The sequence below is a fragment of the Orcinus orca genome, chromosome 7, assembly GCF_937001465.1.
Source record: "Orcinus orca chromosome 7, mOrcOrc1.1, whole genome shotgun sequence".
NCBI classification, from domain to species: Eukaryota; Metazoa; Chordata; class Mammalia; order Artiodactyla; family Delphinidae; genus Orcinus; species Orcinus orca.
The window spans coordinates 110959453-110976039 of record NC_064565.1 but is presented as its reverse complement, the minus strand read 5'-3'; the positions used below and the strand labels follow the sequence as shown (position 1 = coordinate 110976039).

The 16587-nt window shown below is 40.8% G+C and overlaps 1 protein-coding gene across 2 annotated transcripts in view; it reads left to right on the top strand.

Annotated features, from left to right (window-relative positions):
• The window catches only part of DNER (delta/notch like EGF repeat containing), a 326228-nt gene that overhangs the window by 277807 nt on the left and 31834 nt on the right, over positions 1–16587 (top strand). For both annotated transcript variants that reach the window (XM_004262614.4, XM_033426041.2), the window contains exon 10: positions 12723–12836. In XM_004262614.4, coding sequence (XP_004262662.2) covers positions 12723–12836 — 114 coding nt within the window. The remainder of the gene's footprint in view (positions 1–12722; positions 12837–16587) is intronic.

Genomic DNA, 16587 nt, shown 5'->3' with positions numbered 1-16587 from the left:
TATGCTCCTTGTTCCACCCCTTCTGTCTTTCTGTGACCTTCCTCCATCAGTTACAGACGCCCTGCTGTGGATGACTCAAGAAGGTAGAGTCAACTCGAGATGACTCAAGATCCTGGAGGGGATCTCAAACACATTTGAGGATGTGGGTTTTTAAGGAAAGGGTGCGGTGCTGGGAGCCTTTGTGTACCACAGGGTTAGGGGATAGGGTTCTGGAGAGAACGGAGGACTCAATGACCAGCTGAGCCCAAAAGACCCTTTAGCTTATAGAGAGGGAAAACATGCTATAATGTGCTGCACTTGACTCTACGAGGCAAAGGGCTCTCCTGATCTCATGGATCCTGGCTGCCCTCTGAGAGGATTGCAGTTGGGCTGAGCTGGTCCTTTGTGTGTGTGTGTGAATGAGCTCCTGCTCGCACCTGGAGAACCTTGAGAACCCCAAATTGGGAGGCCATGTAGACAGGGCTAATTTGACTGGCCTGTCCAGCACTGGAGGAGAATCTCCAGTATCATCTCTCTCTGCCTAGGTTGCCAACCTCAAGCCTGGCCAGTCCAGGGAGCCTGTACCAGCAACTCAACAAGGGGAAAAAAATCTAGGAAGTAAAAACAAAATTGCAACAAACCCCACAACTCTAAACACTCAAGAAGGGAAGTAAAAAAAAGTAATGTATACCACTCAAAATTGAATTTAGATCTGGAAAAGCAAAAGGAGGAAGTATGTCATGATAGAAGTAAAAATATGAGGGAATGGAAACCATGAGTGAAAAGACATGAAATGTGGAGAAAAGATGAAGAGATATGTTTCATCTGAATGGTGGATGTTGCGGAAGAAGAAAGAACACATGGAAATAAAACCAGAATCAACCAGCTACTAGGGAGAAGTCTATGAGATGAAGAAAATTGAAATTTTCGAATAGAATGGGCTTACAAAATGCCAGAGGATTAATGAGGGAGATGATACGTAATTTGCAATTTCCTGGTAGAATTTCCAAATCCAAGAACACTGAGAATAGTTTTTACAAGATTCTTCATAGTGAGTACAAGTTACACACAAAAGAAAGAATCAAATCAGCATTGAACTGCTCTTCTCTAAAATGAAGCTAAACAACAGTGAAGAGTGTTTTAGATTTTTCAATGAAAATGTCTGGTTGTTAAAGGTTCATTTGTATTTGAGGGGTAAAGAAAGACATTTTGTACATTTAAGGATACAGAAAACATAACACCATGTACCCTCTTTAAGAAAATTATTTTCCAAGGTATTCTCATCAAATTGGAACTAAATCAGAGCAAAGATGACCAGATAGGGGACGATGGAGAACAGGAGGAAAAGGGTTGAGCAGACTTCTTTACATGCGGGGATAAACCTAAATAGATGACATTCATATGATTGTAAATACTAATTTAATGGTAAAGAAAAGTCTCTTGAAAAAATAGACATGCCTACTATATTAATTATTATTGCTGCATAGGGAATTATTGTAAGGTAGTTGCTTAAAACAACACCCTTTTATTATCTAACAGTTTCCTAGGTCCAGGCATGGATTAATGGATTCCCTGTTGAAGGTCTGGAATCCAAGGCTGGAATCAGGGTGTTGGTTGAGCTGAGCTCTCATCTGAGGCTTAAATAGGGAAGGATCAGCTTCCAAGTCCCCTCAAGTGGCTGGCAGAATTCATATCCTTGCAGCTGTAGAATTCTTGACATTCTGCTTCTTGAAAGCCAGGAGAGGCCTGAACCCTCTTAAAGGTCTCACCTAGTTAGGTCAGGCCCACCTAAGGTTAACTCAAAGTCAACTGATTAGATACTGTAACAGCATCTTCAGAATCTTTTAACCTTTGCCAAATGCTATTGATTAGAAGCTCACACTCAAGAGGAGGGAGTTATATAAGGGTGGTCACCCTAGAGTGTGTCACTACATCTGTTCTTAAGGAAAATTTAAATGACCAAACTAAAATTTCATATTATTTTAACCAAGTCCATGAGTTGGTGGGTGTTGGGAAGGATTGGAAGGCATACAAGTGTGTTAAAGATCTCATCTCAATGGGCAGGTAAAGTGATATTTCATTTTGATATATTTATAGAGACATTTAAGTTTGGGTTTAAGCAGGAATGTAAACCCTAGCAAAGTAGCAATAAATGAGAGAACTTCTAAAGTAAGAGTGATGGGCAGGTGTTGAGGGGTAGGGTAGAAGGTATTAAAGAGAAGCAGAAGTGGGTAATTCATGCCCTCCAATCCAGAGGAAGAGTGAGTGAGGGGAGGAGAGAGGTCAAAAGATTCTGGGCCTTTCTCTCCTTAGGGTATGGACATTCTTTCTCTCTTTGAAAGCATTTATCCCAACATATATTTACATATAAGATGTCTGTATAAACTTAGGAAACTATCAGATGGGTGGGCATCAATTCTTAACTAGTACTTACCTCTGGAGTTAGAACTTGGATAAGTGGTGTGTTGGGGGGAGGATTGGAACTTTAACTTCTTACTTACATATGTGCTTTTTTAAGTGGTGATTTTTTACTCTTTTCTGTTTTTAAAAAAACTTAAACAGATGAATATAACTTCCTAAAAAGAATGAATGCAATAGAAAGTCAGGCAAGACAGCTAAGGACATTTTGAAAACGGAAAGCAGTGAGGGGGAACTCCTGCCAGATGTTGAAACCCATTGTAATGCTGCAATTATTATTACATCCCCATGTTCTGGGTGCAAGAATGGACAGCTAACCAAAACTGAATAATGGCCCAGAAACCATCGTCTATAATAATATATGACTCTTAACAAGGAATTGCTATGAATGGGATGGGAATTCTTTTCTAATAAATGGTGCTAGAAAAACTGAGTTGCTAAACAGAAAAAAAGAAATGTTCTTACACACACTTCTAAATAAATTCCATATGAAGTGAAAAAAACTGACTCTTGTTTGACTTTGCCTCCTCCTATACTTACTTGCCCCTTTCTTCCTCTTTCTTTTACAACCAAATTTCCTTAGAGTTGGTATAGATGATGCCTCTTATTTCCTTAAATTTTCTTCTCTTAATCTTCTTTCATTTGGATATCATTAGTACCATTCTGATAAATGGATCTAGCAGTGGCCTAATTGAAGACTGAAACCCCAAAGCCTGCCTCTCCAGCTTCCAACTTCACATTCTTGCCCTTTTGCTTCATGATCACTGGGTCCCTTTTGAAACTCACCCTGCTTTAGCTTCCACAGCTCCGTTCCTCCCCCCACCCTCACCCCCCGACCCTACTCTTCCCTCCTGGCCTTCTTGGAATGAATCCTTGCTCTCTGGACACCATGAATGCAAGTGCTTCCCAGGCTTTTCTTCTTGGCCCTTTTTTCTCTCCTCCTCTTTCCCCTTATCCAGTCCTATGGCTGCATCCATTGTCAGAAATCTTGATCTCCAAACAGGTGTGATTTCTCTTTCCTGAACTCTCCAAGCATTTTCTTGATATTTTCTATGACAGTTATGGTCAGCCTTATAGTCAGTACTTTCTGGCTCCAGACTTTCCTTTCCCTGACACTAAATTAGAATCTCCTGAATGGCAGTGACTACACAGGTTCTTTTTTTTTTTTTTTTTTTTAATGCTCATCAGCTCTTGATATGGTGGCTTACACAAAGCACATGCTCCACAGCTATCTGTACTTGAATGGAAGCTACTGTTTAACACACTAATTAAATAAAGCAAGGCAACTCGAACATTTTCCCGGTAAGTTTCCACTGTGGATCATGAAATGGTTAGAAGCAAAATACATGGAGGGACTCCTAGTGATCTCCCTTCAGACATACTGAAATGCTGATACTTCTTTAAAACTAGTCCAGGGCTTCCCTGGTGGCACAGTAGTTGAGAGTCCGCCTGCCGATGCAGGGGACACGGGTTCGTGCCCCGGTCCAGGAAGATCCCACATGCCGCGGAGCGGCTGGGCTTGTGAGCCGTGGCCGCTGAGCCTGTGCGTCCGGAGCCTGTGCTCCGCAACGGGAGAGGCCACAACAGTGAGAGGCCCGCGTACCGCAAAAAAAAAAAAAAAAAAAAAAACTAGTCCAGCGCTAATTCACAATGAGACTTTCAAGACTTCAGTTAGTGTTCATCACATTATAGTGCCAAAAAGTCAAGTTACAGCCCAACATTGTGTTGAATTATTATTTATAGCAGAACAAATTTAATGGTCAAGACTATACTCATTTGGAATTTTTGGTGACAGTAGTTAGAAAGAAAATACTTGAATTTTTAATTACGAAAATAATGTAGCAACAATGATAACAATTTAGAAAACTGAGAAAATTTCATAACTCATAGCTTTACAGCAGAGTATAAGAGCAATCATCATCTGTATTATTTCCATCCTTTTTAATATCTGTGTTTTTACAGTTATAATTGAGTATACCTACAAGTTGGTATTACCCTTCTCAGACTTACCATTATTTATGTTTGATTTAGAAATTGTTAGCAAGTTTTATTAGTTCTATTTTAAATGGCGATGTGATGTTCCCATGGGGTAATGTTTATCCATTCCCTTGCTATATCTGAAGTGAAGCTACTGTAAATAATTCTGGAATGAACATCTTTATTCGTATAATTTTCATACTTTCTGGATTTTGGGGGGATAGAGTCTCAGAAATAAGATCATTGGGTTATGAGTTTGATCACATTGTACTGAATTGTTTATTTTTAAAGTCTACAGAAATTTATTATTGAAAGGATGTGAACTCTTTCTTTGTTGGTTAGAATTACTTCCTCTGTATAACCAGTGAACAAGAATTTCTGAGTATTTTCTGTACCTGTCCCTTCTCAAGTATTGTGATTGATAGAAAAATGGATAAGTCAGGACTTTTCCTTTATCAGGCTATTATTTAAGCAGAAGAGTGGACTGAGACTGGCAAACACAAGGAATAATGAAGTGAAGGTCGAGATCTCAATTGTAACATCTGAAACAGCTTAGAAAAAGTTGAGCTCTGGGAGGTTGAAATACTGGAAAACTTTTCATGGAAGGAATCAGTTTGAATAAAATAAGATGATGTCCAGATTGGTTGAAGATGATGGAGTAGAAAGATGTGCGCTCACTCCTTCCTGTGAGAGCACTGGAATCACAACTAACTGCTGAACAGTCATTGACAAGAAGACACTGGAACTCACCAAAAAGATACCCCACATTCAAAGACAAAGGAGAAGCCACAATGAGATGGTAGGAGGGGGGCAATCACAGTAAAATCAAATCCCATAACTGCTGGGTGGGTGGCTCACAAACTTGAGAACACTTATACCACAGAAGTCCACCCACTGGAGTGAAGGTTTTGAGCCCCACGTCAGGCTTCCCAACCTGGGGGTCTGGCAACAGGAGGAGGAATTCCTAGAGAATCAGAGTCTGAAGGCTAGCGGGATTTGACTGTAGGATTTCAACAGCACTGGGGAAAACAGAGACTCCACTCCTGGAGGGCACACACAAAGTAGTATGCACATCGGGACCCAGGGGAAGGAGCAGTGACCCCAGGAGAGACTGAACCAGACCTACCTGCTAGTGTTGGAGGGTCTCCTGCAGAGGCAGGTGGTGGCTGTGGCTCAACGTGGGGACAAGGACACTGGCATCAGAAGTTCTGGGAAGTACTACTTGGTATGGTCCCTCCCAGAGTCAACCATTAGCCCCAGCAAAGAGCCTGTAGCCTCCAGTGCTGGGTCACCTCAGGCCAACCAACCAACAGGGAGGCAACTCAGCCCCACCCATTAGCAGACAAGTGGATTACAGTTTTCCTGAGCTCTGCCCACCAGAGCAACACTCAGCTCTACCCACCACTAGTCCCTCCCATCAGGAAGCTTGAATAAGCCTCTTAGATAGCCTCATCCACCAGAGGGCAGACAGCAGAAGCAAGAAGAACTACAGTCCGGCAGCCTGTGGAATGAAAACCACATTCACAGAAAGACAGACAAAATGAAAAGGTAGAGGACTCTGTACCAGATGAAGGAACAAGATAAAACCCAAGAAAAACAACTAAATGAAGTGGAGATAGGCAACCTTCCAGAAAAAGGATTCAGAATAATGGTAACGAAGATGATCCAGGACCTCGGAAACAGAATGGAGGCAAAGATCGAGAAGATGCAAGAAATGTTTAACAAAGACCTAGAAGAATTAAAAAACAAACAACTAAAAGAATTAAAGAACAAACAGAGATGAACAATACAATAACTGAAATGAAAAATACACTAGAAGGAATCAATAGCAGAATAACTGAGGCAGAAGAATGATTAAGTGACCTGGAAGACAGAATGGTGGAGTTCACTGCTATGGAACAGAATAAAAAAAGAAGAATGAAAAGAAATGAAGACAGACTAAGAGACCTCTGGGACAATATTAAACGCACCAACATTTGCCTTATAGGGGTCCCAGAAGGAAAAGAGAGAGAGAAAGGACCTGAGAAAATATTTGAAGAGATTATAGTTGAAAACTTCCCTAACATGGGAAGGGAAATAACCACCCAAGTCCAGGAAGCGCAGAGTCCCAGGCAGGATAAACCCAAGGAGAAACACACCAAGACACATAGTAATCAAATTCACAAAAATTAAAGACAAGGAATAATTATTGAAAGCAGCAAGGGAAAAATGACAACATACAGGGGAACTCCCATAAGGTTAATAGCTGATTTCTCAGCAGAAACTCTACAAGCCAGAAGGGAGTGGCACGATATATTTAAAGTGATGAAAGGGAAGAACCTACAACCAAGATTACTCTACCCGGCAAGGATCTCATTCAGACAATGGAGAAATCAAAAGCTTTACAGACAAGCAAAAGCTATGAGAATTCAGCACCACCAAACCAGCTCTACAACAAATGCTAAAGGAACTTCTCTAAGTGGGAAACACAAGAGAAGAAAAGGACCTACAAAAACAAACCCATAACAATTAAGAAAATGGTAATAGGAGCATAGATATCGATAATTACCTTTAATGTGAATGGATTAAGTGCTCCAACCAAAAGACACAGGCTCACTGAATGGATATAAAAACAAGACCCATATATATGCTGTCTACAAGAGACCCACTTCAGACCTAGGGACACATACAGACTGAAAGTGAGGGGATGGAAAAAGATATTCCATGCAAATGGAAATCAAAAGAAAGCTGGAGTAGCAATACTCATATCAGATAAAATAGACTTTAAGATAAAGAATGTTATAAGAGACAAGGAAGGATACTACATAATGATCAAGGGATCAATCCAAGAAGATATGATAATTATATATGTATATGCACCCAACATAGGAGCACCTCAATACATAAGGCAACTGCTAACAGCTATAAAAGAGGAAATTAACAGTAACACAATAATAGTGGGGGACTTTAACACCTCACTTACACAAATGGACAGATCATACGGACAGAAAATTAATAAAGAAACACAAGCTTTAAATGACACAATAGACCAGATAGATTTAATTGATATTTATAGGACATTCCATCCAAAAACAGCAGGTTACACTTTCTTCTCAAGTGCACACAGAATTCTTCAGAATAGATCACATCTTGGGTCACAAATCAAGCCTCGGTAAATTTTAGAAAATTGAAATCATATCAAGCATCTTTTCTGATCACAATGCTGCGAGATTAGAAATCAATTACAGAACGGATCTTGCTGTGATTTATGTCATAGAGTGTTCTTCCTATGTTTTCCTCTAAGAGTGTTATAGTGTCTGACCTTACATTTAGGTCTTTAATCCATTTTGAGTTTATTTTTGTGTATGGAATTAGACCAACCTCCTAGAGAAATGGAAATAATAACAAAAATAAACACATGGGACCTAATGAAACTTAAAAGCTTTTGCAAGCAAAGGAAAACATAAACAACACGGAAAGACAACCCTCACAATGGGAGAAAATATTTGCAAATGAAGCAACTGACAAAGGACTAATATCCAAAATTTACAAGCAGCCCATGCAGCTCAATATCAAAAAAACAAAGAGCCCAATCCAAAAATGGGCAGAAGACCTAAATAGACATTTCTCCGAAGAAGATATACAGATTGCCAACCAACACATGAAAGGATGCTCAACATCACTAATCATTAGAGAAATGCAAATCAAAACTACAATGAGGTATTACCTCACACCAGTCAGAATGGCCATCATCAAAAAATCTACAAACAATAAATGCTGGAGAGGGTATGGAGAAAAGGGAACCCTCTTGCACTGTTGGTGGGAATGTAAATTGATACAGCCACTATGGAGAACAGTATGGAGGTTCCTTAAAAAACAAAAAATAGAATTACCACATGACCCAGCGATCCCACTACTGGGCATGTAGCCAGAGAAAACCATAATTCAAAAAGACACATGCACCCCAATGTTCATTGCTGCACTATTTACAATAGCCAACTCACGGAAGCAACCTAAATGCTGGTCGACAGATGAATGGATAAAGAAGATGTGGCACATATATACAATGGAATATTACTCAGCCATGAAAAGGAATGAAATTGGGTCATCTGTAGAGATGTGGATGGATCTAGAGACTGTCATACAGAGTGAAGTAAGTCAGAGAAAACAAATATCATATATTAATGCATATGTGTGGAATCTAGAAAAATGGTACAGGTGAACTGGTTTGCAAGGCAGAAATAGAGACACAGATGTAAAGAACAAATATATGGACTCCAAGGGGGGAAAGCAGCGGGGGGTGGTGGTGGTGTGATGAATTGGGCGATTGGGATTGACATGTATACACTGATGTGTATAAAATGGTTGACTAATAAGAACCTGCTGTATAAAATATAAAGAAATAAAATAAAAAGAGTAGATAAATATTATACAGCAGTAGAAATGAATGAACTGAAACTACACCCATCAACAATGAATCTTAAAGATGTAATGCTGAACAAAAGAAACAAATTATAGAGGAACACAAACAGCATGATTCCATTTATATTAAATTTGAGAACAGACAAAACTAAACATTATATCATGTAGAGATATATTCAAAGGTGGTAAAAGTATAAAGGAAAAGCAAAGAAGTGATTGTTCAAAGGTCAGGATGATTGTTACCCGTGGGCCTTTTCCCTTTGGGAAAAGGCACAGGGGGAGAAATGTTTTACTTTTTATCCCGGATGGTGGCTACACAGGTACTTACTTTATTACTGTTCTTTCAAGTAAACTCCAGTGTTTTGTGCATGCTTCTGTATATAAGGTATCTGTCACAATACAACTAGAATATTTAAGTGAAAAAAAAAAGATGATGTCTTCAAGTGAATAGGAAGTTCAAAGGATACTTCAAGTTAATTTTCTTTACCTGGCTTAATTTTACTGGAGATAAAATAAAGATTTTTCAGTTTTCAAAATACTAACCATGACTGAATTGTGATGACACCAGAGATTTATAATTGGAGCATGACTCTTTGAATTTTTGCTCATTTTAATTCTAAAGTTAACGTTATAAAGAGCCCTGTTGGAATAAAGATCTTTTCAGAAATGTTTCCTCTCTATCCCTTAATATGAAAAGTATGAATTTTTATTAGTTTTGACTGAATTACGGTTTATTTTTGCTTGAGACTAAACATAAGTTTCGTAATCGTGTGTGCTCCATCCCTTGCCAACGGGTGATGCGTGTGTCATTCCACAGGCTTAGTTTGAAGTGTGGACCTGATTTTCCCTGACAAAATAGAGTATTTTTGAGACAGATTTGGAATGGCTTCTCACTCCTCTAGCAATCCTACCTGTGTGTCGGCCAAAGTACACAGACTTTCGCCACTCCTGAAAGGACAGGATTCTGGTGGTATAGCCGTAATTTCTTTTGCGAGGTAAGATATGGCCTCTGCTCAGAAGGACCTCAGAGATGTTGGGGGGATCAGGCAGGAGGACAGATAAGTTTTGATTTAAGACCATAAATTCTGTAACAATGGAATCTTCCTGTGCTCTCAATACACAGTGGCAGAAGAATGGAGTTCTCTCTTGGGAGAGTCAACTTCAGCTTTCCATGAGTTTGGGCTTTGGCATTGAGAATGTGCCGGGGGAAGACCAGCTTGGGACAGAGGGCGAAGTCTGGTGTTATGGTCGGAGGACATGGGATGCCCAACACTCAGTGTTGTGCAAGGGCCTAGGGGCCCTGGGGGTGCAGACAAGGGGAGCCTGGGAGGCCTTAGGAGGGGAGTTGGAGGGGACATATCCTGGACATCTCAGGGGTATTCATGACTGTCCCTGCTCTGCATTTAAGATTTCTAGCTCATAGCTGTTCAGTTCTGATCAGTGACCTGAGCAGCATGACAAATATTTCTTACACAGGGCTTAGCGGCTAGAAACAGGAGTCAGCAAAGTGCTCTCAGGGGACCTTTAAGACCATCTTGCTTTGTAGTCATCGTGTTGCCATGAAGATTAGCTTCTGTCCCATCTTGCTGCCAGAAAACTCTCAATGACCTTCAAGTGACTGAATATCTTATCTTTTGAAAAAGAGAAATAACAAAGGATAAAGTCATTGCCCAGAAAACCCACCCAAAAGATTGAAATTGCTTATTATCTTGGACATTTTCATCAAATCTATCTTATTGAAGGCTTTTAATGTTAAGGTGCTTAAATATCTAGCCTAGAATGTGCTTTTCAGCCCTATTTGAAGAATGTGGTCATTTGTGTGCTAATGTATTAGTTATACGACTATTATAAGGTTAGATTGGCAAATGTATTTGTAGAAACCCGGGAAAGATTATCCTTGATTGCTTTTATTTTAGGTCTAATGGAAATATCTTTTAGGTTTCAGACCTCTCTGAACCTTGATCTGTGTCTGTATTTCCCATTACAATTGAAAGCCTTTTTTGTCACGTGGTTCCCATTGATCAGCCTCCTGGGAAATTCTGAATATATGAACCCTTGTCTTCTTATGAACATTTTGAAGCAGAAGAGGCTCTTTTGCATTTTATTCTTTCAATTCAGCCTGTGCTATTTGGGAATCAGTGGGAAAATGGAAATGGAGACTTCTGGGTGCAGAGGCCATACACACTCAAGTGAAGAACAATTACCAGTTTTATGCTTTAATCTTTAAATTAGTTTGACCTTGAATATTACCATGAGTCCTGGGTTTGTTAAGGACGATGCGTCAGGGAGGTTCCATCACGTCACTGGAGGCAGAGAAGGAGCCAGGAGATGGCTTGGGGCCGGGAGCGTCTCCCACCTGGCGTGAGGCAGTGGGCTTGGGGTGGTGGTTTCAGGGAGAAATGTCAGGCAGAGATCTGAAAGACACTTTAGGAAAATATCTGGTAGACTATTATTGTTCATAGGCTGGATATGAGGGCAAAGGATAAAAAGAAATGAAAAACCATCCATTCTAAAATGCTTTACCAGGCGCAAATAAATCATTAATGTGACTACAAGTAGGTAGTTCTGTTTCCTTTTTCTCTTGTACTTCTCCCCCTCATTCTTGAACCTTCCTTCTTAAGACACTGACAACTGAAAAGGAAAGGAGAGAAAAAAAATCTCAGCAAGAATAATTTCAGTGACAAAACGATGTGAGTCGCTGGGTGTGGCAGGCCTTTGTACAGATATGAGTGAAGTAAGGAAATTAATACCATCCTGTTGTTATTTGCTTTATGCTTATTTTTTCTTGAGGCTGTTGGGAAGGGTGAGTATATCATTATCTACATTCTTACATAGAATGTAATTTATCTTCCTCTCCAAATGGTAGGGGGTCGAGAGAGAGATTAGTCTATTCATCCATCTGGCACTCCAGTGAAACAACACCAGAAATTCTACCTTGCGAATGGTGTTGGATTTTTAAAGTTGTTTTTTTAAATAAAATGATAAAATACTATATACTCATTGTGAAAAATGGCAACAATATAGAAATGCACAAAGTGACTTTCAAAGTACTTCATTCTCCTCTCAGTCCACCTTCAAGCACTTGCATACATACATGCACACGTAGACTATTTTTTTACACCACTGGGAACTGTATTTGCTATAAAGATTCTTTTCAGGGCCTCCATTCTGTTTGAATGGGCACTGAGTTCCGTAGAATGTTGTATATTTCCACGGCGGAGCTCCGTCTCAGGGGAACTACTCAGCGAGCACAGACTCACGTTCAAGTTGCCAGCATCATCAGGTCCCAGCTCCGTCCCCGCCAGCCTGGTGACCTTGCATTTGGATCCTTGTTTCATGGTGCTGGCCTGAGGATCCCATTACACGTAAAGCACAGCACAAGGGTCTGGAATGCAGTATGTGCACAAGATGTTACCTTTCGCCTGTGGTGAACCGGTTGGTCTTTGGGAATGAGGTCTAAGGACAAACACTTCCTTCTCTCCTCTGCAATTTTCCAAAGTATGACTGGGGCTCGTCTAAGTATCTGACTCCAAATCTTTACCTTCAGGATACTGTTTATCAATTATATTGACAGTTTATATAGACTGTCTGGCTATGTTCTGTTTCTTTTGGAGACTTAGAGAGCATTTATCACTGATAAATTTTATCTTTCCAAGTTTTAACATTCTGTTGCCCAGGCTTTGGGGCGTGTGGTCAGAGAAAGTACGTAAAAGACTTCATGGTGGGACCTACGAGCCGGTACTCAATCTGTTTTTTTCTCCTAAGGTGTGTTTTTACAACAACCTAAAGTCAAAGGTGGGCATGTGAATACATACACATGTGCACATACACCCCTCTGGGAATCAGCCTCCACACTGTTCAAGGCTTTTCCAACACTTTCCTTTTAAAGGCCATGGGAGCTGGAGACCCCTTAATGAGTCACCCCTTTTGCATCTGTTTCTCCGCAGGAATCCACTGTGAATCCTACAAGGACCCCTGTGCTAACGTCAGCTGTCTGAACGGAGGCACCTGTGACAGTGAAGGCCTCAATGGCACATGTGTCTGCGCACCCGGGTTTACAGGCAAGTGAGCCAGGAACTGAGTTTTCAGATTTACCGCAAAATCCCTGAGATGGCAGCTGTTAAAAAAAACCCAGAAACTTCTATGCATACATTATTGCAAAATATGAATTGCAAAATGTAAGTAGGCATTGTTTGGATGAAGAACCGTTTTAAAACAATCTACTGTGTTGTCATTAAGCAAGGCTCTTCTGAAATCAGCATTTGGTTCAGAGACCTGCTGAGACTGCCCTTACTGTACGTTTGCAGACCTGCAGCTTTGAAACATGAAAAATGAGCCATTACACTAACACCTGAAAAAGTGTCCGTGCTAATGGAAGCAGGAAGGAGAAAGGAAGGATCAGATGTGTCTTCTATAGAAATTGCATTACGCGACCACGTTTACTTTTATAGAAAGATACAGCAGTGTCTGGAATTCGAATAACGGAGAGGTGGTAGTGGCAGCGGTGGGACAGCAGGGGGAGCTACTCTTAGTTCACGGTTGAATTATTAGTGAAGGTGAGGCCGGTACAGGTGTGGGGAGGGAGAGTGGATGGGGGAAGAAAGCTGCTGATGGCAAAGCAGCGAGGGAGGACAGGGCTGGGTTCCAGAGAAGTCACAGTGGCACCCTCTGAGTGGTCGCTTCTGGACTAAGGGATGCAGCTTAATAAGGGCTCCTTTGAAGTCACCCCTCAAGGGTTTCAGCGAGTTTGTGAACCCTGAAAACAGATGTGAAGTGTTGGATATATGTGTATATGCTGAGAGGAGGCTCTCAAATTTTCATCAGATTCTCAAAAGGTATCATGAACCACGTGGGGAGAGGAGGTTCCATCCTTGGCTTCGCCAGCCAAATGCAGGAGTCCGGAGATGCAGAGCGTAGGTCACGTCTCTGTTTTCAGCACTTGCGCAACCAGCAAAAGCAGCAGGGTCACTCTGGTTTACAAGCTGGGAAAGGTTGACATATAAAGTGCTGATAGAAGAAGGTGGGCACTGAAGTTTCTGGAAAACGTGTTGTCATTGGCTGGAGAGCACCTTGCGTGCTCACCTCTCCCCCCTAAGGCCTGGTGGCCACCTCCCTAGCCCTGGAGAATTTCACAGAGCCTGGACTCCCAGTCCCTCCCTAGGGAGCCTTATTTGTGCTTCTGGGGAAGATGCCAACAGTCAAGATGTGGGAGAAGCAACCTCTGATATTTCTTCTATTTAGCTGTGTCACATCCTGTGTTTTCCTTTCGTCTTTTCCTGGGACTTAGAAGTGGGCTTGCTCCAGAAAATGATTTGCAGATGGTTTTGTTTTTCTGACTGGTTTATAAACACACACAGACATTTACACTCATCAATGGATGCAAAAATAATATTGGGGAAGCATCCTGGCTTTTTCCCCCAGATGTTTATATCCCACAAATAATGAAAAGCATGGAAGAAAAATGAGAAAATATAGTGCTATAGAAAAAAAGCCCACCACTTAAAAATGCACAACTAGGAGACAACCATTGTTGACATTTTGATACATATATCCAGGGATTTTCCTGAAGGTCTGTGTGTGTATAATACATAGTGTATAGTGTAAATGCATATATTTGAACATAAAAGGAATCATACTGTTCATACTATATTGCAACCTACTTTTCATTTAAAAATATATGTATTTCATAAACGTGTTTTCACATTAAGGTATATACTTCTGTTTTATCATTTTTACTGGCTGTCCTGTCATCCATTACATCAGGGGTCCCCAACCCCCGGGACGGCAAGCAAGCGAAGGTTCATCTGCCTTTCCTCATCGCCTGAATCACCACCCCCCACCACCCCACCCCCGCCCCACCCACGTCCCCTCCCATCCCCCCAGGCTATGGAAAAATTGTCTTCCGCGAAACCGGTCCCTGGTGCCAAAAAGGTTGGGGACTGCTGCGTTACATGATACATCAGGATTTTTTTAACCCATCCTCAATTCAACCTTTGGAGAGTTGGGAACTTTTTCCTATTATAAACAACATTGCAATGAATGTTCTTGCATGTACATCTTTGTGAACTTGTATGAGTATTTCTTTGAGCTAATTTCTTAGGAATGGAATCCCAGGGTCCAGGAGAATTCATACTTATTTCCATATTGCTCTCCAAGAAAATACCTTGCACCAGTATTCACTCCTACCCAGAGTGCAAAGGAGCTTTTATTTCCTTGTTCTCACACACATACTGAGAATCGTCATTCTAGTGGCTTTATATGCTATTTGTATTGTTTTAATTTGTAAGTCTTTGATTCCTAGTGAGATTAAATACTTTTAAATTTTATTTATAGTCATTTGTGTTTCTTCTTGAACTCCCTATTCCTATCCTTGGCTTGCTTTTCTACCAGGTCGTTCACGTTAATCTTTATTCTTGATTTGAAATCGCCCTGTATGTTAAGTATATTACATTTGATTACATAGGACTCTTCCAACTGAACTAGGTTCAAGCATTACTCTACCTGGTCTTTGAAAATACCCAGTGCCTATTTCTATTCAGCCCTGAATAGGGTGCAAATATTTTTCCAATGTCATTTGTCTTTGAAATGTATATAAAGTATTTTATTCTATATATCATATTTTAATTTTATTTTGCACGTATGCATTCCCTTTAACAGGAAAGAAAATGGTCTTTAGCCAAACCACTGAAGTAAGAAATGCAAATCTCATTTTTTTTAACATCTTTATTGGAGTATAATTGCTTTACAATGGTGTGTTAGTTTCTGCTGTATAACAAAGTGAATCAGCTATATGTATACACATATCCCCATATTCCCTCCGTCTTGCGTCTCCCTTCCACCCTCCCTGTCCCACCCCTCTAGGTGGTCACAAAGCACCGAGCTGATCTCCCTGTGCTATGCGGCTGCTTCCCACTAGCTATATACGATTACATCTTAATATTTTCTTTTGATTTCTTGTTTCATGCTAGAAAGACCCTAGGTATCAAGATTTTATAAATATACTCATATTTTTCTAATTATGTATGAGTTAATTTTGGCCATGCAAATATTTAATACATTTGAAATGTATCCTGGCATCTTACGGGAGATAAAATACAATCTCTTCTCTAGAATATTTAGCAAATCTCCAACTGCCTACTCAGCATTCACTTTTGAATGTCCCTCAGAGACACCTCAGACTCATATATTTTCTTCTCCTTTCTTTCTTTAAATATTTTCCAGCTCATTAAATGATATTACTACCACCTGAGCTGTTCTGGATGGAAACTGAGGAATCATTTTGATGCCTCCTCTTCTTCCTCCTTACCTGCATCCAACCACCAAGTCCTAGAAACCTCTAGATCCTCTCACTTCTTCCTAGAGCCAACACCAGGCTGCCTGCACCTCCACCTGCACTAGTGCAAGGTGTCCCCACACCCATTCCCCTTCACCCCTAAACATTTGCCACACTGAAGAGACCTTTTAAATTAAAATCTAATCTTGTCTCTCCCTACTTAAAATCACCTACTGGCATTTCATTGTCTTTAAGAAGAAAAGCAAAGCCCTTAACCTGATCATCAAGACCTGGGAGGTCTGGCCCCATCTGGTCTTTCCAGGCTTTTCCTGGGCACCCTGGATACCCATGTCAGGCTCTTCTCAGTGAGGTTCTTGCCCCGGACCTCCTGCCTCGCAATCCCCTGTGCCTCCCCTGCCCCCCATCCACATGCTGTAGCTGGAAAGTCTACCCCTAGGCTTTTGTTCAGGGTCCTTACCCTGATCGCAGGGTGCGGTAGGACTCTTCCAGTTGAAGTAGTTTCAAACGTCACTCTAACT